This window comes from Oryx dammah, unplaced genomic scaffold (assembly GCF_014754425.2).
Source record: "Oryx dammah isolate SB20612 unplaced genomic scaffold, SCBI_Odam_1.1 HiC_scaffold_29, whole genome shotgun sequence".
NCBI classification, from domain to species: domain Eukaryota; kingdom Metazoa; phylum Chordata; class Mammalia; order Artiodactyla; family Bovidae; genus Oryx; species Oryx dammah.
The window spans coordinates 335769-357909 of record NW_024070213.1 but is presented as its reverse complement, the minus strand read 5'-3'; the positions used below and the strand labels follow the sequence as shown (position 1 = coordinate 357909).

The window sequence follows — 22141 nt, the reverse complement described above, 5'->3', positions numbered from 1 at the left end:
TTGTTTCAAAGTAGTTTATTTAGGGGTTCCATTTTCACTCCTCAATAGATTTTATGTATTTCTCATATGCTTCTTCACTCATTAGTTCATCTAGTTCTGAAGGGTTACTGAATGTCATCTTGATCAGCCAACCATCTTCATAACAAGACTTGTTGACAAGTCCTGGATTTTCTGCTAGAGCTTTATTAATTTCAGTTACTTCTCCTGATAGAGGAGAATAGAGTTCACTAGCAGCTTTCACACTTTCCAAAGCACCAAACTCCTCTTGTTTGTTCAACTTTGTCCCAACTTCAGGCAGACTACAGTAAACAACATCTCCCAAAGCTTCCTGTGCAAAATTGCTGATTCCCACTGTTCCAACACCATTTTCTGTTGTTACCCATTCATGTTTTTCTGTGAATTTCCGCACCGACAGCAGAGCAGGGCCGGTGCGCAGCGTCCGGACGGCACCGGGTCGCAGTCCCCAGGGCCGCAGCGAGCAGGGCGCGCTGAGTGCCGAGATGGCGCGCAGGCTGCAGACCGCGGCCCGCACGCTCCACACCGCGCGCAGCGCCATGTTCGCACGGGTGCAGAGGGTCTCCGCGCGGCACCTTGAGCACCCCGGCCGGCGGGGGCGGGGCGGGACGGGGCGGCCCCGGGCCGGAGCGAGCCGGAGCGAGCTGGCTGGACCCTATAGCAGATTCTTTACCGTCTGAGCCACCAGGGAAATGGCTTTATTACTTTGCCAGGCAAAAGGGGAACACTAAATAGGCTGATGCCTCAGGGACTGTGCCCCCACTTCCTGGTGAGTTGGGAGAGATGATGTAGTCAGGCAGGGGTCTGTGATAAGGACCAGAGCCGAAACAGTCTTGCATTCTTTATTCTGCAGTTTCTAAGGAGTGGGGTTGCTGACAAGGTCAGAGTCAGTGTGCAGAGTGGGTGGTCGTCCCCTAATCTTTTATGGGCCTCTCTGGACCCTTTAGTCTTGCTTCACGTGGTTTCCTGGCTGCTGCTCCTCTGATTAGTAACTGTTCTGCCTTTTGGAACTCAAAGAAGGGCATGGAAGCTGCAGTCTTGTCTATAAGAAGGCTGTGTGCGCGCACTCAGTCATGTCTGACTCTTTGAGACCCCATGGACTAAAGCCCACCAGGCTCCTCTGTCCATGGAATTTTCCATGCAAGAATACTGGAGTGGGTTGCCATTTGTTTCTCCAGAGGATCTTTCCAGCCTAGGAATTGAACCTGCGTCTTTTGTGTCAGCAGGCAGATTCTTTACTACTGAGCCAAGAATTGATGCTTTGTCTAAAGGAAATGGGGAAAAAAAATAAATAAAGGAAATGGGGGACAAAAAGGCCTCCTTGCCTGGGAGACCTAGAGGGCCCTGCTTGGCATCAGTGCCCCCAAACCCCGAACTCCCCAGTAGTTTTAGGGGAGAAGCTTATAGGCAAATTTGAGGTGAGGGCTGCGGGATGTGGTGCTTTCTTCTCTTTGGTTGGTGATGAGGTAACGGCAGAGCTCCAGGAATCTTGGGCTCAGCCTGAAGTTACTGTCATCCGTCTGGGGGTGGGTGGAGGGAGCTTAGTTCTGCTGAAGAGCTCAAAGGTATTGTTGTGTGTATCCCTTTAGCAGGAGATGCTTGCTCCTTGGAAGAAAAGCAGTGACCAACCTACAAAGCATATTAGAAAGCAGAGACATTACTTTGCCTGTAAAGGTCCGTCTAGTCAAAGCTATGGTTTTCCCGGTAGTCATGTATAAGTTCTGCGAGCTGGACAATAAAAAGGCTGCTGCTGCTAAGTCATTTTGGTTGTGTCCAGCTCTGTGCGACCCCATAGACAGCAGCCCAGCAGGCTCTGCTGTCCCTGGGATTCTCCAGGCAAGAACACTGGAGTGGGTTGCCATTTTTCTTCTCCAGTGTATGAAAGTGGAAAGTGAGAGTGAAGTTGCTCAGTTGTGTTTGAGTGCTGGAGAACTGATGTCTTTGAACTATGGTGCTGGAGAAGACTCTTGAGAGTCCGTTGGACAGCAAGGAGATCCAACCAGTCAATCCTGGAGGATATGAAGACTGAATATTCATTGGAAGGACTGACACTTGAAGCCGAAGCTTCAGTACTTTGGCCACCTGATGGGAAGAGCCAACTAACTGGAAAAGTCCCTGATGCTGGGAAAGATTGAAGGCAGGAGGAGAAGGGGACGACAGAGGATGAGATGGTTTGATGGCATCACCAACTCAATGGACATGAGTTTGAACCAACTCCGGGAGGTGATGAAGGACAGGGAGGCGTGGCATGCTGCAGTTGTTGGGGTTGCAAAGAGGAGGACGCGACTGAGCGAGGGAACAACATTAAGGACCCTGTCCCAGGGCTGTACCATTGTTTCTTGACTGCCACTCCCTTCTTTGTCAGCTACTGTTTGAACCTGCCCTTCGTAACTTGGGGGAGGTGTGTGTTTGTTCCCTCCCTCGGTGGTGTCTGACTCTTTGTGACCCTGTGGACTGCAGCACGCTAGGCTTCCTTGTCCTTCACTGTCTCCAGGAGTTTGCTCAAACTCATGTCAAGTCAGTGATGCCATCCAACCGTCTCATCCTCTGTCGTCCCCTTCTCCTCCGGCCTCAATCTCTCCGAGCATCAAGGTCTTTTTCCAGTGAGTCAGCTCTTCGCATCAGGTGACCAAAGTATTGGAGCTTCATTGTCAGTCCCTCAAATGAATATTCAGGATTGATATCCTTTATGATTAACTGGTTTGATGTCCTTGGTCTCCAGGGACTCTCTAGAGTGTTCTCCAGCACCGTAGTTCGAAAGCATCATCTGGGCCCCCGTGGGGCCTCTGCCCCCTGGGCTAACAGGAGCACCTGCCCCACAGCCACGCTGATGGCCCTGCTTCCGCCCCTTCTGCACTTGGATGGCTGTGCGCGCCATCAGCTGTTTTCTCTGGAGCCTCTTAACCCCAGACCCCTCTAGCTGACCCACAGTGAGCACCTTAGTTTGGGACCCTCTGGGTGGCTTCCGGGAGCTGGAGGTCGCTGCGGCTGTCCTTGATCCAGGGCTGACCATGTGCCAGGCTCTGCTCTGCTTTATGCACAGCCTTGGGGAGGGTGGGCTCTCAGCCCCCATGTTTGGCTGCGGCAGCTCAGGCTCAGAGAGACTCAGTCACGTGCCTGAGGCTACACAGCAGGTCCCACGCTGCGTGTGGTGCCAGGCCTTATCACTGCACTGCGTGGCGGGCGGGCTCTGGGTGCTGCATGGCGTTGGGTAGGCCTGTCCAGGGCCCGTGTCTGTGAGAGGGTCAGGCAGGGAGCACAGTGGTACAAGGTGATACATGCTGGGATCAGGACTGTGTTGTGTCCGATCATTTTTATCAAAGGAATAATACATTTTAACAGAGATTGATATTTGTAGAGAAGTAGCCAATTAGCCAAAATGGCAGTGGCCAGGCTCTCTCACCCCAGCCCTGTCCCCCAGGTTTTGTAAACTCACGGTTGTGTAGCAGCTGAGGTCACTTACTGCACATGCACGGCACGATGTACCCACTTGGCCATGGGCCACTTGTATTCTGTAAACATACATAACCTCCACCTGAAAAGCCCTGGCCTCCGGGTTACGGTACGTCACGGCTGCATTACGACTGCCCGCTGGGTCACCAGCAAGAGGAGAGACCGCCGTGTGTCTGCCGCTGCGGCAGCCGTGCCAGTCAGGAAGGAGTAAATGCGTCTGCCGTTCCTACAGCTCCTTGAGCTTTCTTCCAGCTTCCCCGTTCACGCCTTGCCTACCCTGGGTTCAGCAAACAGTGTAGACAGCAAGATAGCCGGTGTAGTCCACAGTGAGGTGCAGTGAGACAGCATTTCTGAATACTAACTGGCATACCACACGCCCTGGCGCTGCATCCTAGGCTGCGACGCGGGGCCTCTTCAGTTTGGGAGCAGGCCGGGTCTGTGCTGGTCGGCGTGTAGGGGTGAGCAGGGTGTGGAAAGGGAAGGACGACTGAGAGAAGACTGTTGAGCAGCTTCCTAAGCAGTGGAGAAGTCCAGTTCACACCCAGCTGTTGCTCTGTGCCCCTGCAGATACCCGAACACAGCCTGCGAGCTACTGACGTGCGACGTGCCACAAATCAACGACAGGCTGGGAGGGGATGAGACTTTGCTGAACGTTCTTTACAACTTCCTGGACCGTGAGCCACCCCTCAATCCTCTGCTCGCCAGTTTCTTCAGCAAGACCATCGGTAATCTCATTGCAAGAAAAACTGAACAGGTAATCATCCGCCCAGCCTGCGCGATTTGGGAAGGAGGCTTGGCTGATGCCGAGCATGCCGTCAGCCGTCGCGTGGAGGCGGGTTCTGACTGCTCCGAGGGACACACCAGGAGCCGTACGGCTGCTGCTGTGGGAGCTGGGGTGGGTGAAGAAGCTGTCTTCCCGAGAGAGGGCCGCTGGCCTGCTCTGGACGAGCAGCGCTGCGCCATCCCCGCGAGTGCACAGGGCCCCAGGCGAGGCCGGCAGTCCTCTCGCTGGCCGCCCCCACTGTGAGGGCCAGGCCGTGCCTGGGCCGTGGGGGGGCTGTCGGGTTCCTGCTGATGCATCTGTGTGGGCGTCGGGTGTCTGTTCATACCGCGCCCATGTGCTCAGTCGTGCCCAGCTCTCTGCAAGCCCATGGACCATAGCCAGCCTCCTCTGTCCATGGGATTTTCCAGGCGAGAATACTGGACTGGTAGCCATCTCCTGCTCTGGGGAATCTTCCTGACTCAGGGGTGGAATCTGTGTCTCCTGCATTGATGGGCGGACTTTTTACCACTGGTGCCACCTGGGGGTCACTTCTTTGTGTCTAGGGCACTTATTATTTCAAAACAAAAGGAAGTTCTCCTCTGTCCAATGGATAGGACTCTGTGTGTCCACTGTAGGTGACATGGTTGGCGAACTAAGATCCTGTAAGCCACGTGGTGCGGCCAAAAAATAAAAGGAATGCCCAGTTGTAGGTTGCTGTAGAGTATGGGGTGAACTCACCTCATGCAGCTGGAGCGCAGTTCTTCTGGGAGCGACGCGTGCGCCTGCCCCACACTGCCCTGGCCCGCTTCGGCGCCGCACACCGCACCCGTCCCGGAACGGCTGCGCGGTGTGCAGGCGCCCGTGCCCGGCGCCTGCTCCAGGAGCCGGCGTGTCGCTCTTTCATCTCCTGCCCCAGCTCACCGTCCCTGGGGCGCAGTTTCAGAACGAACCCCAGACAGCGTTGTCGGTTCTGTAAGCACTGCAGTGTGAGTCTCTGAAGCACGAGGACTTCTTTCTCCTGGTGTCACGTCAGGTGGGCAGCGTGAGTGGCTGAAGTGAGGTGCTTGAGGCCGCTTGCAGTCCCAGCAGCAGGGCACGGTTCCTGCTGCTGCACTTGCTCTCCAGCCTTTGCTGTGGTCAGTCGGCTCACTTGAGCCTTTCTGATAGCTGCAGACAACAGCGTTGCGGCTTTAGGTTGCATCACTTTGGTGACTACTGAGGATGAGCACCTTTTTGTACATTAATCGGCCATTTGGATATTTCTTGTGTGAGATCTCTTGCCCATTTTCTTTCAGCCTCTCTGTTTCCTTTTCATTTGTATGAATTGTCTATTTTGTGGATACAAGTCCTCTGATTTTTTTTCGGCTGTGCCACTTAGCTTACCAGATCTTTATTCCCCGACCAGAGATTGAACCTATGCCCTTAGCAGTGGAATCTCGAGTTCGAACCACTGGATTGCCAGGGAATTCTCCCTTTGTTGATTTTGTGTTGCAAACATCGTTTTCTACTCTGTTTACTGGTCTTTTTCGGTTTTTCTTTTTTGGTTTCTACTCTCTTAATTGTATTTTTTTAAGGAACAGAAGATCTAATTTTCAGGTAGTGCACGTCTTAACTCTTTATTTATGGTTGGTTTTTTTGTTTGTTTTGTCTGCTAAACTTTTATCTACTTCAAAATCATAAAGATACTCTGTATTATTTTTTAGAAACTTTGTTGTTTTCAATTCAGTTCAGTCTCTCAGTCATGTCTGACTCTTTGTGACCCCATGGACCACAGCACGCCAGGCCTCCCTGTCCTTCACCAACTCCCAGAGTCCACCCAAACCCATGACCATCGAGTCGGTGATGCCATCCAACCATCTCGTCCTCGGTCGTGCCCTTCTCCTGCCCTCAATCTTTCCCAACATCAGGTTTTTTGAAATGAATCACCTCTTTGCATCAGGTGGCCAAAGTATTGGAGTTTCAGCTTCAACATCAGTCCTTCCAATGAATATTCAGGACTGATCTCCTTTAGGATGGACTGGTTAGATCTCCTTGCAGTCCAAGGGACTCTCAAGAGTCTTCTCCAGTACCATAGTTCAAAAGCATCAATTCTTCGGCGCTCAGCTTGCTTTGTGGTCCAACTCTCACATCCATACATGACCACAGGAAAAACCATAGCCTTGACTAGACGGACCTTACTCAGCAAAGTAATGTCTCTGCTTTTTAATATCCTGTCTAGGTTGGTTATAACTTTCCTTTCAAGGAGTAAACATCTTTTCATTTCATGGCTGCAGTCACCATCTGCAGTGATTTTGGAGCCCAGAAAAGTAAAGTCAGCCACTGTTTCTACTGTTTCCCCACCTATTTCCCATGAAGTGATGGGACCGGATGCTTTGATCTTAGTTTTCTGAATGTTGAGCTTTAAGCCACCTTTTTCACTCTCCTCTTTCACTTTCATCAAGAGGCTCTTTAGTTCTTCTTCACTTTCTGCCATAAGGGTGGTGTCATCTGCATATCTGGGGTTATTGATATTTCTCCTGGCAATCTTGATTCCAGCTTGTGCTTCCTCCAGCCCAGTGTTTCTCATGATGTACTCTGCATAGAAGTTAAATAAGCAAGGTGACAATATACAGCCTTGACGGACTCCTTTTCTTATTTGGAACCAGTCTGTTGTTCCATGTCCAGTTCTAACTGTTGCTTCCTGACCTGCAGACACATTTCTCAAGAGGCAGGTGAGGTGGTCTGGTATTCCCATCTCTTTCAGAATTTTCCACAGTTTATTGTGATCCACACAGTCAAAGGCTTTGGCATTGTCAATACAGCAGAAACAGATTTTTTTCTGGAACTCTCATGCTTTTCCCATGATCCAGCGGATGTTGGCAATTTGATCTCTGGTTCCTCTGCCTTTTCTAAAACCAGCTTGAACATCAGGGAGTTCACGGTTCACGTATTGCTGAAGCCTGGCTTGGAGAATTTTGAGCATTACTTTACTAGCATGTGAGATGAGTGAAATTGTGCTGTAGTATGAGCATTCTTTGGCATTGCCTTTCTTTGGGATTGGAATGAAAACGGACCTTTTCCAGTCCTGTGGCCACTACTGAGTTTTCCAGATTTGCTGGTGTATTGAGTGCAGCACTTTCACAGCATCATCTTTCAGGATTTGAAACAGCTCCACTGGAATTCCATCACCTCCACTAGCTTTGTTTGTAGTGATGCTTCCTAAGGCCCACTTGACTTCACTTTCCAGGATGTCTGGCTCTAGATGAGTGATCACACCGTCGTGATTATCTGGGTCATGAAGATCTTTTTTGCACAGTTCTTCTGTGTATTCTTGCCACCTCTTTTTAATATCTTCTGCTTCTGTTAGGTCCATACCATTTCTGTCCTTTATCGAGCCCATCTTTGCATGAAATGTTCCCTTGGTATTTCTAATTTTCTTGAAGAGATCTCTAGTCCTTCCCATTTGGTTGTTTTCCTCTATTTCTTTGCATTGATCACTGAAGAAGGCTTTCGTATCTCTTCTTGCTATTCTTTTGGAACCCTGCATTCAGATGCTTATATCTTTCCTTTTCTCCTTTACTTTTTGCCTCTCTTCTTTTCACAGCTATTTGTAAGGCCTCCTCAGACAGCCATTTTGCTTTTTTGAATTCCTTTTTCATGGGGATGGTCTTGATCCCTGTCTCCTGTACAATGTCATGAACCTCATTCCATAGTTCATCAGGCACTCTGTCTATCAGATCTAGGCCCTTAAATCTATTTCTCACTTCCACTGTATAATCATAAGGGATTTGATTTAGGTCACACCTGAATGGTCTAGTGGTTTTCTCTACTTTCTTCAATTTCAGTCTGAATTTGGCAATAAGGAGTTCATGGTCTGAGCCACGGTCAGCTCCCGGTCTTGTTTTTGCTGACTGTATAGAGCTTCTCCATCTTTGGCTGCAAAGAATATAATCAATCTGATTTCGGTGTTGACCATCTGGTGGTGTCCATGTGTAGGGTCTTCTCTTCTGTTGTTATATATTCTCTTGTGTTGCCTATAGATTGAGGTTGGCTAATTACTGCCCACAGGTCAAAACAAACCTGCCACCTGTTTTTGTAAAAAAAAAAATTCTGAAGCACAGCTGCTCTCATTTATTTACCTATTACTTCTGGCTGCTTTTGTACCGTAGTAAAAAGCTGAGAAGTTGGGGCTTTTAAAATTTCTCTCAGTAACCTCGTTCTCAGGGTATCAGTCTTACAGATTTTTCGTTATGTTTATTCTTAGGTGCTTTATATTTTCATGTTGTTCTGAACAGTATCTTTTTTATCGAGAAACTTTACTGAGATAATTGTCGATTTTCTGGAACACATTCAACTTAACGGTGATACGTTATACTTTTTTTCATATTGCTTTTTTTTAAAAGAATTTTTTATCTGTTGTCATCAGTGAGATTGGCTTATAATTTCCTTTATAAGGGGATAGTTGGTTTGAAGTGTTGTGTTGGTTTCAGGCGCACAGCAAAGCAGTGTGCGGATTCTTTACCCGCACGGGCCGTTAGAGAGCGCTGAGCAGAGTGTGCCATAGTGGGTCCTTCCATCACTGCCTGTTCTTAAAGTGCCCTCAGCAAGTTTTGGAATCAAGATTTTATGTCCTCATACAATGATATGGGGCATATTCTCTCACTTTATGTTCCCCTGTTTATGCAGGGGGAGTCCTGCATAAGACTGGGATATGTTTCTTCAAATGTTTGACAGAATTCTCTAGTAAAGCCCTTGCAGTCTGAAGTTTTCTGTATGGGGAAGGTTTTAGTTATACATTTTGTTTCTTTTGACCCTCTAGAACTCCTTTTTTTTTTTTTTTGTCCGTTTACTCAAGTGTGTTTCTCAAAGAAATTTATCTTTTCAGATTTACAGAATTTGGCATAAACTTGTTCCTGACGTGCTCTTGTGACAGTGTCTGTAGGTGCTCAGGGGTGTTCCTGGAGCCGTCTCTGCTGCCTCCTGTTTCTCTCTTTTCAAATACCAGTCCCCCCGCTCCCCATCGCCTCTCTTCCCTCTCTCCCTCCTCCTTCCTCTCCTCCCTGCTTCACTTCCAGAATGAGGACGGTTGGGACCCCCTGCCTCCTGCGTGTCCCCATGGCCCCAGTAGAGCCCTGGGTCTGCCTCAGTGCAGGGGCCTGAACTCACAGGCCCCTTATTTCAGTGGCCAAGGAGGCCTCTGCGTGGGCCCCTCCTGGCCCTCTGTGCTCGGCCAGCCACCAGCCGCCCCTCCACCCTCCTTTTCCAAAAGCTCAGTCCTGTGCCTTCTGCCATCTATGGGACCTGTCAGCTTTCTGGATTTGCGAGTCGTGTCAGGGACTGTCAGCCCTGTCTGCACTGGTCACTTCTGGGGAACCCTGGGGTGGTGCACATGGGGCGGACACTCTGCCCTCTCACTCAGGTGTTTGGGCCCCCTTGGTGCCCAGGCTCAGTGTGGGGGAAATTCTGCCAGCCCAGGGCCCTCTCAGGCTCCCCACTGCCTTCTGGACTTGTGTGTGTTCAGGTCTCTGCCTGTCACTGAGGGCATCTTTCTTACAACTCTTCCCACGTCTTTCCATTGTTTCTGCTCAGTGTTGCTGGACATACATCTTTCTGTGGCAGTTCTCGGGGGAAGACAGTGTTGCCTAGGGTCAGGGCCTGCCCTGCTCGCCTCTCAGGGCCCATCTGGTTGCAGGTGATTGCGTTTCTGAGGAAGAAGGACGAGTTCATCAGCCTGGTGTTGAAGCACATCGGCACGTCGGCCCTCATGGATCTGCTGCTGCGCCTGGTCAGCTGCGTGGAGCCTGCGGGGCTCCGGCAGGAAGTCCTGCACGTGAGTGTGTGGGCCCTCCTCCCCGTGTGTGCCGTCTGCAGCTTCTCTGCGTGTGGACTAAGCGCCTGGCATAGGGCGGCGGGGTTTGGCGGGGCAGCCCTGGGATGCCCAGCGCCCACCTTTCCACCCAGCAGGACCTTCCCTCCTGGCTGGGCCCTCAGAGGTTCTCATGGCGGCTTGTGTTGGAGTCTGTCCTCGGCACCTTTCCTCTTGTCTTGCCTCGGTCCATTCATGAGCAGAGCAGAAGGGGGCTGCCTTGCTTGCGCCTCCCCTCCAGGGGTCTGCCAGGGCTCTGTTGGGCGCTCGTCCTGCGCCCAGGCGCCTGCCCGAGAGGAAGCACTCGCCTTCCGGGCTCCACATAAAGAGGTCGCGCAGACTGGAGTTGGCCTGCTGTCGGTCCTGCCGCCCGTGCCTGTGTCTGTCCTGATGCTCTTGCAGTGAGGCGCCCCCCACAGCTCCCTGGGCTTCCCAGAAAAGAGAGGGTCTTCAGCCGGGGAGCCCAGGAGATCTGTGCTAGTCACTGTTAGCTGTTGATCGGCAGGTTGTGTTTGTAATTTAAAGTAAGGTGAGTAAACCGTCGGGCCTCCTGGCCAGGCTCCAGCTCCTGGCATTGACGGTTGCCACTCTTAGGTTCATAGCTCATTTCCTTACGGAGCAGCCGCCCACCAAGAATGAACTGTAGTGGCTTTTGTGGCTTGGTTAGCACAGCGTGAACGTCAGCGCTGTTAGAAGCTGGCGGGAGCCCTGCCCGGGACACGCGGGGCCTGTTGTGGATAAGGAAGTGCGTGGAGGAGCCAGGCTGCCCTGGAAGGCCCAAGTGCCGCCAGGAGCAGCTAGGCTGTGTGCGGGAGCGCACCCCCAGGCCCCGGCAGGGGTCTCCTGGCTCTGCTGCGGGGGTGTCCTGTGAGCAGAGTTACGTGTGCTCAAGTGAACCACGGGCGCGTGTGGACGGGGCCTCCCTCCTCTTGGCATCTTCGGGTCACTCCAGAACTCGGCCACTGCCTGTGCCTGCTGGGCCTGGGTACACGCCGATGCGGTGAGGTGTCTGTGCTATAGAGCCTGGACTTCCCTTCCATTCAGTCAGATGTGAGCAGTCACTGACATGCCTCCGTTTCCCTTTCAGTGGCTTAATGAACAGAAGACCATTCAGAGACTCGTGGAGCTGATCCATCCGAGTCAGGATGAAGACGTGAGTAGGGGCTCACGGAGCCGCCTTGGGGTGGGAGCCCGGCTCAGGGTGGCCACGGGTGCTCGCCAGCACTGTCTGAGGGCAGGCCACTCGTCCTCAGATGCAGACGGACGAGTCCTCCTCTCCCTTTAATCAGGCCCTGACTTCTCGACGGCTTTTTTCTAAAACATGAAGCACGCGTGTTATAAAAAACCGGTTTGAATAGGATTGTGCTGGTTATCTGTGGCTCAGTGACAGGTCACCCCAAACGCTGATTCCCTCTAACAGTGTTGTCTAATCTCCGCTTTCACGGGCCAGGGTCACAGGTCCTCTGCCCAGGGTCTCTCACAAGACTGTGACCATCTCAGGATCCGCCCTGGGGGGCTTGGAGGGGCTGAGTGTCTTGAGGGCTGCTGCCCGAGGCTGCCCTCAGCTCCTCTTCCCCCCCTGCTCCGCAGGGAGCTCAGAGCTGCTGCTCCTCCGGCCCAGGCACCCCTCTCGGGGACGGTCCTCACTGGCCGCGTCTTGCTCCCAAGGGGGCCATCCAAGGGCGTGAGGCCTGGAGGAAGCCTGTGGGGTGGCCCCCCTTCTCCTGTGGTGTCCCTGTGGGTGTCGTGTGTAGCCGGAGAGGCATCTTCCACTCGGGACAGCTGCGCACATTCTCGGTGCTTTGGAGAATGCGGTGCTGACTCGTGTCTCGCCTTTGGCTGCTGCCTGGCCGTGTTGTGTGGGGCTGTGTTGCCCACGTGTCTGACCAGGCAGTGGGCAAGGGTTGCTGGGCTCCAGATTGGGGTGAGCGCTTGGCGCCGACTGGCCCCTCCGCAGGCCTGGGGCCGCCCGGCTGCTCTCGTTTGCCCTGAAAGAGCCATAGAATGCGTCCTGTAGCCCCGTCCCCCGTGCGGCGCACGTCAGGGCTGGGCATGCGGTGCTGCCTGCCGGGAGCCTCCGGCTCAGGCTCCCTCTGATCCCACTCGCCTGCTCCGTAGCCTAATCCCACACAGTTGGCAAGTGCCCCGAGTCAAAGAATCTGCGTTTTCAGGGGCTTCATATTTCCATAGAAAAGCTGAGTCCTTTGTGTTCTCTCTAGCAACTGTCCTGTTTTCACTAGCTCACAGGACTCACCCTGTGTATTAATAGCCACTTACTAATCTAAAGCAGAGACCTGGAGCAGGGTCTGCGGGGCGCACTTGCCCACCAAGGCCCAGTGCACACTCTTGAGGGGCGGCCAGGGCTGCACTCCGTGGGCAGAGGCTGGCCCTGAGGGCAGCTCTGCATGCCTATCTTGCAGAGGCAGTCCAACGCTTCCCAGACGCTCTGTGACATCATCCGGCTGGGCAGGGAACAGGGCAGCCAGCTGCTGGAGGCTCCGCAGCCGGACCCCCTCCTCACGGTGCTGGAGTCGTGAGTGTGGGCCGCGGCGCTGCGGGCCTGGGGGCGGGGGCTGGGGACGCTGCTGCCTCGGATCACTTCTCAGGAGCTCGTCCCGACCCAGGGTTACCTTGATGGGCCTCTTCCTCGGGGGAGGGATCTCTGGGGGTCTCCTGGCAGGTCCAGGAAGTGTGGGCCCTGGGGCAGCTGTGTCCTGAGGACCCTGGGTGCTCAGCCTGAGCCCCAGATAGGGCCCCTCTGGGGTTTGGGGTGCTGCTCCTTTGGGGGGGGTGGGGTCTGTTTGTCCGCCCACCGGGCCGTGACCTCGTGCCTGTCCTACAGGCAGGAGTGCGTGGAGCAGCTGCTGAGGAACATGTTTGATGGAGTGCAGACCGAGCTCTGCCTGGTCAGCGGGACGCAGGTGTTACTTACCTTGCTGGAGCCCAGGCGGGCGGGGTGAGTGTCCCTCAAGAGGGAAGAGCTGCCCCTTCAGTGGCCTGAGGCCCAGGGCAGCGGCTGGGGTGTGCGGTCTGCATTTTTAACATTTTTAGTTATGCAGGTAATGCTGGGGATCCTTTTCTCGTTGAAAGAGAAACCCTATGGCAAGTGTCCAAGTCTCCTCTGACCTTCACCGTCAGCCACGTTCCCCCCCTTAGCCTGAAGGCGCCCCGTCTCCAGTCTGCGGCGCTGTCCACACGTGCGTCCCTGCAGCGTGTGGGCGTGGGTGTGCGTGTGGCACGTGCGCTGCTGGCATCTGACCCCCAGGGAGACTGTGGTCCCCTCGTGTCCTTGCTCTGGAGGGGCTTCACTGCAGCCTGTGCCGTTTTTTGTTTTTTTTTTTTTGAAAAAAGAGAAAACCAGAAAATGACAAGAAATTGACTTAATTTCAATGGTGAGATTGTTGGCAGTTTCTCTTTCTCACTGTGGTACCCAATACATATTTATTACCTAAAACTAGAATTATGATCTTATCATCGTTTTCTCTGGTTCAGCAAGCAGAATATTGATGTTTTATTTGCCTGAGCCCAGGGAGGCTGGGCCCTTCGCACAAGAAGTAGGCCTCTGGTGGAGGCCTCGGCTGCAGCACAGGGACAGTAGGGCCATTGGGCAGAGACGGCTGCTAGCTTTCTTTGGTATTTTTATCCTTTCGTGTATTTAAACACTGGAAACAGTGTTTATATAAAAAGCCAAAGGGGTGGTGTGGCCAGTCCTGTCTGTGTCTTGGGCGAGGAGGGGTCAGCAGGAAGGGCTTTAAGGCGGGGCAGGGGGGAGCCGAGCTCATCGGGCTATGACGCCGCGGCCTGCCTGCCCCCCTCCTGTGCAGTCAGCAGCACCCCCGGAGACGAGCGGACACAGCCGGGAGGGCTGTGGGGTGATGGGGGCGTCCCTGCGTTCAGCCACTTCTGGTCCACAGGTCAGAGGGCTTGCTGGACTCCTGCTCTCAGGGACTGGACAAGTCGTGCACCATTAGCCCCGGTGTCCTGCGCGGCATCGAGCCGCGGCTGAAGGACTTCCACCAGCTTCTGCTCAGCCCGCCCAAGGTAGGCGTCCTGAGCAGAGGCGACCTTGTGGGTGGGGTTGCTGGCAAGGCGAGGACCGCATGTGTTGCCTGCAATGGCGGACACGCTCAAGCCCCATTTGCTGAGTGACCATCTTTTCTTACGGGAGGCCTGGGAGTAGAGCGGTTCACTGACCCCCAGATGACTCCTGCCTTTTGATAAGGGGTTGCCCAAGGCCCAGATACACTGTAGGCCTGGCCTCTGTGTGGGGGACACCCAGCCAAGGGTCAGGGGGGTCCGCAGGGAGACCCTTAGCTGCGCTGAGCAGCTCTGGGCAGAGTTGGCGACACTGAGGAAGGCCCACTTCTTCGCCCCCTCGGTCCTTCAGCATAGACAGGGAGAGGCCGGGTGGGTGGGCAGCCCCCCGCCCGGCCTCTCCCTGGGTCTCCTCCTCAGCACCGTCTGTGCTGCTGCTTCTGTTTGCCAACCTGCTTGTGGTCTGCTTCCCGCTGGAAAGGAGGGCCTGTGAAGGCAGGGATTCTGGAACATTCAGCTAATGAAAAGGTGGGCTGCGTGCAGGATGACCCTGTCACAAGGCAGCTTTGTCATCAGGCTCCTCTGCCTTACAGGCTCAGGTCACACCCCTGTGGCTGGCCGGCGGAGACCAGGGTGCCCCGGGCTCCCAGCAGCAGCAGCAGCAGCCGCCTGCCCGGGGCCACTCTGTGAGCCCTAAGGGAGGCGCTGAGGCTCTCCACCTGACCAACTCCCTGTCTCCTCCTGCAGACCACCTTGAGGGCTCCTCCCCGGCCAGGCCACGTCACACAGCAGTGGCTCCTGAGCTAAATGGAGCCCACGGGTGGGCACAGGCTTGAACCGGCGGTGCTTCTGTGTTTGCAGAAAGCAGCCATCCTGACCACCGTCGGCGTACTGGAGGAGCCCCTGGGCAACGCGCGCCTGCACAGCGCCCGCCTTGTGGCTGCTCTTTTGCACACAGGCACACCCAGCATCAACCAGGAGCTCTGCCGGCTCGACACCATGGGGCTGCTGCTGGTGAGTGCGCCTGTGGGCACCTGTCAGGAACGGGGGCCAGGCCGCAGGCCCGCCTAAGGGAGGCTGCGCAGAGAAACGTCCTGCCCCCAGGCCCTGCCTCAGTGTTGGTTCACACAGGGCTGCCCTGAAAGCAGAGGGGGTGGGGAAACAGGCCTCCCCTTTCTCGATTCTGCCTCAGAATGTTGTAGCTCTTAAGCCTAAAACAGCCTGAAGAGCCGCTCCTCGTCCTCCCACGAGGAGCCGCCTTGGAACTGGGCCTGAAGGACCGCCTGCCTCAGGCGAAGTCCCAGGGCTTTGCTGTGACCGTGGAGCTCAGACGTGGGTCAGAGGCCGACGGGGAGAGGCCTCATTCCTGCTCCCTCCTCCAAGGCAGATCCTGTCTCTGCCACTTGTCACTCTGATTCTGGCAAAACATGCGTGTATAACGTGAGGTGCACCGCTGCAAACCTGCCACTCGTGGGGTTCATTGCTCACGTTGTGCTGCAGCCGTCACCACCATTTCCAGGCCGTGCTCCTCTTCTCAGACTGACCGTCACACACTGGGGCGTCCTCGGCCCACGCTGCCCGGCCCCGCGCTTCTGCCTCCTGTCTGCAGGTCTGGCTGGCCTTGGCCCGTGTGCGAGGCTCTGCGGCCTGTGTGCTCCTTGCATATCTGGCTGCTCTCGCGCAGGGAGGTCCGCCCGGGCCGCAGCGCGTGCCCCGGCTCCTTTCTGCTCTCAGGCCACATGGCGTTTCGTTGTGTGCACATACTGCGTTCTGTGTATCTGTTCATACATTGATGGACAATGCGTTGCTTCCACATTTTGGCCATTTTCTAAAAAAAATTTGTATGCTTATTTTTCACTTGGCCATGAGGCGTGACGTGGGATCTCAGATCCCTGACCAGGGCTCAGACCTGTGCCCCCTACACTGGCAGTGTGGAGCCCTGACACCTGGGCTGCCACAGAAGCTTCGGTGTGACTGCTGCACGCAGCGCTCCGGCTCAGTCGCTCAGTCGTGTCCGGCTCTCGGCGACCCTGTGGCCTGCAGCTCGCCAGGCCTCCCTGTCCATCACCCACTCCCAGAGTCCACTCAGACTCATGTCCATTCCGTGGGTGATGCCAGCCAACCAGCCATCGCATCCTCGGTCATCCCCCGCTCCTCCTGCCCTCAGTCTTCCCAGCATCACGGTCTTTTCCAGTGAGTCAGTTCTTCCCATCAGGTGGCCAAAGTATTGCAGCTTCAGCCTCAGCATCAATCCTTCCAATGAATATTGAGGACAGATGTCCTTTAGGATGGACTGGTTGGATCTCCTTGCTGTCCAAGGGATTCGCAAGAGTCTTCTACAACACCACAGTTCAAAAACATCAATTCTTCAGCCCTCAGCTTTCTTTATAGTCCAACTCTCACATCCATACATGACCACTGGAAAAACCATAGCCTTGACTAGATGGACTTTTGTTGGTAAAGTCAAGTCTCTGATTTTTAATGTGCTATCTAGGTTGGTCATAACTTTCCTTCCAAGGAGCAAGCGTCTTTTAATTTCACGGCTGCAGCCACCATCTGCAGTGATTTTGGAGCCAAAAAAATAGTCGGTCACTGTTTCCACTGTTTCCCCATCTATTTGCCATGAAATGATGGGACCAGATGCCATGATCTTAGTTTTCTTAATGTTGAGCTTTAAGCCAGCTTTTTCACTCTCTTCTTTCACTTTCATCAAGAGGCTCTTTAGTTCTTCTTCACTTTCTGCCATAAGGGTGGTGTCATCTGCATATCTGAGGTTATTGATATTTCTCCCGGCAGTCTTGATTCCAACTTGTGCTTCATCCAGCCCAGCGTTTCTCAAGATATACTCTGCATATAAGTTAAGCAAGCAGGGTGACAATATGCAGCCTTCAGTTCAGTTCAGTTCAGTTCAGTTCAGTTCGGTCGCTCAGTCGTGTCCGACTCTTTGCGACCCCATGAATCGCAGCACGCCAGGCCTCCTTGTCCATCACCATCTCCCGGAGTTCACTCAGACTCATGTCCATCGAGTCAGTGATGGCATCCAGCCATCTCATCCTCGGTCGTCCCCTTCTCCTCCTGCCCCCAATCCCTCCCAGCATCAGAGTCTTTTCCAATGAGTCAGCTTTTCGCATGAGGTGGCCAAAGTACTGGAGCTTCAGCTTTAGCATCATTCCTTCCAAAGAAATCCCAGGGCTGATCTCCTTCAGAATGGACTGGTTGGATCTCCTTGCAGTCCAAGGGACTCTCAAGAGTCTTCTCCAACACCACAGTTCAAAAGCATCAATTCTTCGGTGCCTCAGCCTTCTTAACAGTCCAACTCTCACATCCATACATGACCACAGGAAAAACCATAGCCTTGACTAGACGGACCTTACTCAGCAAAGTAATGTCTCTGCTTTTGAATATACTATCTAGGTTGGTCATAACTTTTCTTCCAAGGAGTAAGCGTCTTTTAATTTCATGGCTGCAGTCACCATCTGCAGTGATTTTGGAGCCCCCCAAAATAAGGTCTGACACTGTTTCCACTGTTTCCCCATCTATTTCCCATGAAGTGATGGGACCAGATGCCATGATCTTCCTTTTCTGAATGTGAGCTTTAAGCCAGCTTTTTCACTCTCCTCTTTCACTTTCATCAAGAGGCTTTTTAGCTCCTCTTCACTTTCTGCCATACGGGTGGTGTCATCTGCATATCTGAGGTTATTGATATTTCTCCCGGCAATCTTGATTCCAGCTTGTGTTTCCTCCAGTCCAGCGTTTCTCATGATGTACTCTGCATAGAATTTAAATAAGCAGGGTGACAATATACAGCCTTGACATACTCCTTTTCCTATTTGGAACCAGTCTGTTGTTCCATGTCCAGTTCTAACTGTTGCTTCCTGACCTGCAGACACATTTCTCAAGAGGCAGGTGAGGTGGTCTGGTATTCCCATCTCTTTCAGAATTTTCCACAGTTTATTGTGATCCACACAGTCAAAGGATTTGGCATAGTCAATAAAGTAGAAATAGATGTTTTTCTGGAACTCTCTTGCTTTTTTGATGATCCAGCGGATGTTGGCAATTTGATCTCTGGTTCCTCTGCCTTTTCTAAAACCAGCTTGAACATCAGGAAGTTCACTGTTCATGTATTGCTGAAGCCTGGCTTGGAGAATTTTGAGCATTACTTTACTAGCATGTGAGATGAGTGCAGTTGTGTGGTAGTTTGAGCATTCTTTGGCATTGCCTTTCTTTGGGATTGGAATGAAAACGGACCTTTTCCAGTCCTGTGGCCACTGCTGAGTTTTCCAAATTTGCTGGCATATTGAGTGCAGCACTTTCACAGCATCATCTTTCAGGATTTGAAACAGCTCCACTGGAATTCCATCACCTCCACTAGCTTTGTTTGTAGTGATGCTTTCTGAGGCCCAGTTGACTTCACATTCCAAGATGTCTGGCTCTAGATTAGTGATCACATCATCATGATTATCTGGGTCATGAAGATCTTTTTTGTACAGTTCTTCTGTGTATTCTTGCCACCTCTTGTTAATATCTTCTGCTTCTGTTAGGTCCCTACCATTTCTGTCCTTTATCGAGCCCATCTTTGCATGAAATGTTCCCTTGGTATCTCTAATTTTCTTGAAGAGGTCTCTAGTCTTTCCCATTCTGTTCTTTTCCTCTATTTCTTTGCATTGATTGCTGAAGAGGCTTTCTTATCTCTTCTTGCTATTCTTTGGAACTCTGCATTCAGATGCTTATATCTTTCCTTTTCTCCTTTGCTTTTCGCTTCTCTTCTTTTCACAGCTATTTGTAAGGCCTCCCCAGACAGCCATTTTGCTTTTTTGCATTTCTTTTCCATGGGGATGGTCTTGATCCCTGTCTCCTGTACAATGTCACGAACCTCATTCCATAGTTCATCAGGCACTCTGTCTATCAGATCTAGGCCCTTAAATCTATTTCTCACTTCCACTGTATAATCATAAGGGATTTGATTTAGGTCATACCTGAATGGTCTAGCGGTTTTTCCTACTTTCTTCAATTTGAGTCTGAATTTGGTAATAAGGAGTTCATGATCTGAGCCACAGTCAGCTCCTGGTCTTGTTTTTGTTGACTCTATGGAGCTTCTCCATCTTTGGCTGCAAAGAATATAATCAACCTGATTTCGGTGTTGACCATCTGGTGATGTCCATGTGTAGAGTCTTCTCTTGTGTTGTTGGAAGAGGGTGTTTGCTGTGACCAGTGCATTTTCTTGGCAAAACTCTATTAGTCTTTGCCCCGCTTCATTCCTCATTCCAAGGCCAAATTTGCCTGTTACTCCAGGTGTTTCTTGACTTCCTACTTTTGCATTCCAGTCCCCTATAATGAAAAGGACATCTTTTTTGGGTGTTAGTTCTAAAAGGTCTTGTAGGTCTTCATAGAATTGTTCAACTTCAGCTTCTTCAGCGTTACTGGTTGGGGCATACCCTTGGATTACCGTAATATTTAATGGTTTGCCTTGGAAACGAACAGAGATCATTCTGTCATTTTTGAGATTGCATCCAAGTACTGCATTTCAGACTCTTTTGTTGACCATGATGGCTACTCCATTTCTTCTGAGGGATTCCTGCCCTCAGTAGTAGATATAATGGTCATCTGAGTTAAATTCACCCATTCCAGTCCATTTTAGTTCGCTGATTCCTAGAATGTCGACATTCACTCTTGCCATCTCCTGTTTGACCACTTCCAATTTGCCTTGATTCGTGGACCTGACATTCCAGGTTCCTATGCAATATTGCTCTTTACAGCATCGGACCTTGCTTCTATCACCAGTCACACCCACCACTGGGTATTGTTTTTGTTTTGGCTCCATCCCTGCATTCTTTCTGGAGTTATGTCTCCACTCATCTCCAGTAGTATGTTGGGCACCTAATATCCTGGGGAGTTCCCCTTTTGGTATCCTATCATTTTGCCTTTTCATACTGTTCATGGGGTTCTCAAGGCAAGAATACTGAAGTGGCTTGCCATTCTCTTCTCCAGTGGACCTCGCTCTGTCAGGCCTCTCCACCATGACCCTCCCGTCTTGGGTTGCCCCGCAGGCATGGCTTGGTTTCATTGAGTTAGACAAGGCTGTGGTCCTAGTGTGATTAGATGGACTAGTTTTCTGTGAGTATGGTTTCAGTGTGTCTGCCCTCTGATGCCCTCTTGCAACACCTACCATCTTACTTGAGTTTCTCTTACCTTGGGCCTGGGGTATCTCTTCATGGCTGCTCCAGCAAGGCACAGCCGCTGCTCCTTACCCCAGCCATGTTGATACATATACAGCCTTGATGTACTCCTTTTCCTATTTGGAACCAGTCTGTTGTTCCATGTCCAGTTCTAACTGTTGCTTCCTGACCTGCATACAGGTTTCTCAAGAGGCAGCTCAGGTGGTCTGGTATTCCCATCTCTCTCAGATTTTTCCACAGTTTGTTGTGATCCACAACAAGTTACGGTCAGCAGCGGCCTGCCGCAGGGGCAGGGGCTCTGGGTGCCCCTGGGTGTGGCATAAGCCCTCTTGGAGGAGGTCTCCCTTAACCCCACCATAGAGCCGCCAGAACTCACACAGGACTGGGAAACAGACTCTTGGAGGGCACACACAGAACCTGGTACACCAGGACCCAGGAGAAAGGGGCAGCGACCCCCAAGAGACTGACCCAGACTTGCCCGGGAGGGTCCAGGCGTCTCTGGGGAGGTGTGGGTCGGCGCTGGCCTGCTGCAGGGTCGGGGCACTGAGTGTGGCAGTGCCTGCATGGGACCTTTTGAAGGAGGTCGCCATTATCTTCACTGCCTCTACCATAGTTTGGCCCAGGGTTAAATAACAGGGAAGGAACACAGCCATCAACAGAAAATTGGATTAAAGATTTACTGAGCATGGCCCCGCCCATCAGAACAAGAGCTTTTCCCTCTCAGTCAGTCTCTCCCATCAGGAGGCTTCCCTAAGCCTCTTATCCTCATCCATCGGAGGGCAAACAGACTGAAAACCACAATCACAGAAAACTAAGCAGTCTGCTCTCATGGACCACGGCCGTGTCTCACTCAGTGAAACTATGAGCCATGCCGTGTGGGGCCACCCAAGACGGACGGGTCATGGTGGAGAGTTCTGACAAAACGTGGTCCACTGGAGAAGGGAATGGCAAGCCACTTGAGCATTCTTGCCTTGGGAAGCCATGGAAACGCTCCTGTCGCCGTGGGTGTGTGAGAAGCCTGAGCCCCTGCTTCACCCGCTCTCACTGCGTCCCCAGAGGTGGCATCGATGGAGCCCGTAGCGATGCTGTGTTCAGCTGTTGGAGGCAGTGGGGTTCGCACCAGCAATTTCTCCACAGCCTCACTTACATGTGCTTTCTGTTTTTTGATAATAGCCATCCTGACGGGTTTCAGGTGGTATCTCACTATTCTGGTTTTTTAATAAGTTTATTTCTGTGTTTGGCTGCACTGGGTCTTCGTTGCTGTGGGGGCCGCTCTCTAGCTGTGGTCAATGAGCTTTTCATCACAGTGGCGTCTCGTCACAGAGCTCAGGCTTCAGTAGTTGCGGTGCAGACTCGGCTGGCCCATGGCATATGGGATGTTATTACTAGTTCCCCAAGCAGGGATTGAACCCATGGCCCCTGCATTGGAAGACAGGTTCCCAGCCACCAGGGAAGTCCTCACTGTGTTTTGGTTTGTGTTTCCCGGTGACGCAGTGGCGAAGAATCCACCTACCAGTCCAGGAGGCACCAGAGACTCAAGTTCAGTCCCTGAGTTGCAAAGATCCCTGGAGTAGCAGATGGCAGCCCACTCCAGGATTCTTATCTGGAAAACCCCATGGACAGAGGAGCCCATGGGGCCACAGAGAGCTGGTCATGGCTGAGCAGCTCAGCATGCCCTCACACACACGGTGGTCAGTGGCCGAGCATCTTTCCATGTGTGTTTGCTGGCCATTCGAGTACCTCCTTTGGCGAAATGTCTGTTCAAGTCCTCCGCCCATTTTGAGTTGAGACGTTTGTTTTTTTGCTGTGTTGAGTTGAAGGAGTTCTTTTTTTTTTTTTTTTTAATTTTTAATT

General features: G+C 52.4%; 2 protein-coding genes across 5 annotated transcripts in view; one reads left to right on the top strand and one right to left on the bottom strand.

Moving 5' to 3' along the window:
• On the bottom strand, positions 1 to 651 carry LOC120857802 (glycine cleavage system H protein, mitochondrial-like). The gene has a single exon (XM_040233567.1). It carries the CDS (start codon positions 554 to 556, stop codon positions 35 to 37), a length of 522 nt encoding a protein of 173 aa, XP_040089501.1. The 5' UTR covers positions 557 to 651; the 3' UTR covers positions 1 to 34.
• PPP6R2 (protein phosphatase 6 regulatory subunit 2) overlaps positions 1 to 22141 on the top strand; it is a 64489-nt gene that overhangs the window by 31080 nt on the left and 11268 nt on the right. For all 4 annotated transcript variants that reach the window (XR_005719737.1, XR_005719736.1, XM_040233565.1 and 1 more), the window contains exons 4-10: positions 4036 to 4222; positions 9903 to 10040; positions 11164 to 11229; positions 12497 to 12609; positions 12919 to 13032; positions 13991 to 14117; positions 14973 to 15125. Coding sequence is in view for 2 of the 4 variants with exons in the window: in XM_040233565.1 (XP_040089499.1) it covers positions 4036 to 4222; positions 9903 to 10040; positions 11164 to 11229; positions 12497 to 12609; positions 12919 to 13032; positions 13991 to 14117; positions 14973 to 15125 (898 nt within the window). In the remaining 2 variants the exon portion in view is untranslated. The remainder of the gene's footprint in view (positions 1 to 4035; positions 4223 to 9902; positions 10041 to 11163; positions 11230 to 12496; positions 12610 to 12918; positions 13033 to 13990; positions 14118 to 14972; positions 15126 to 22141) is intronic.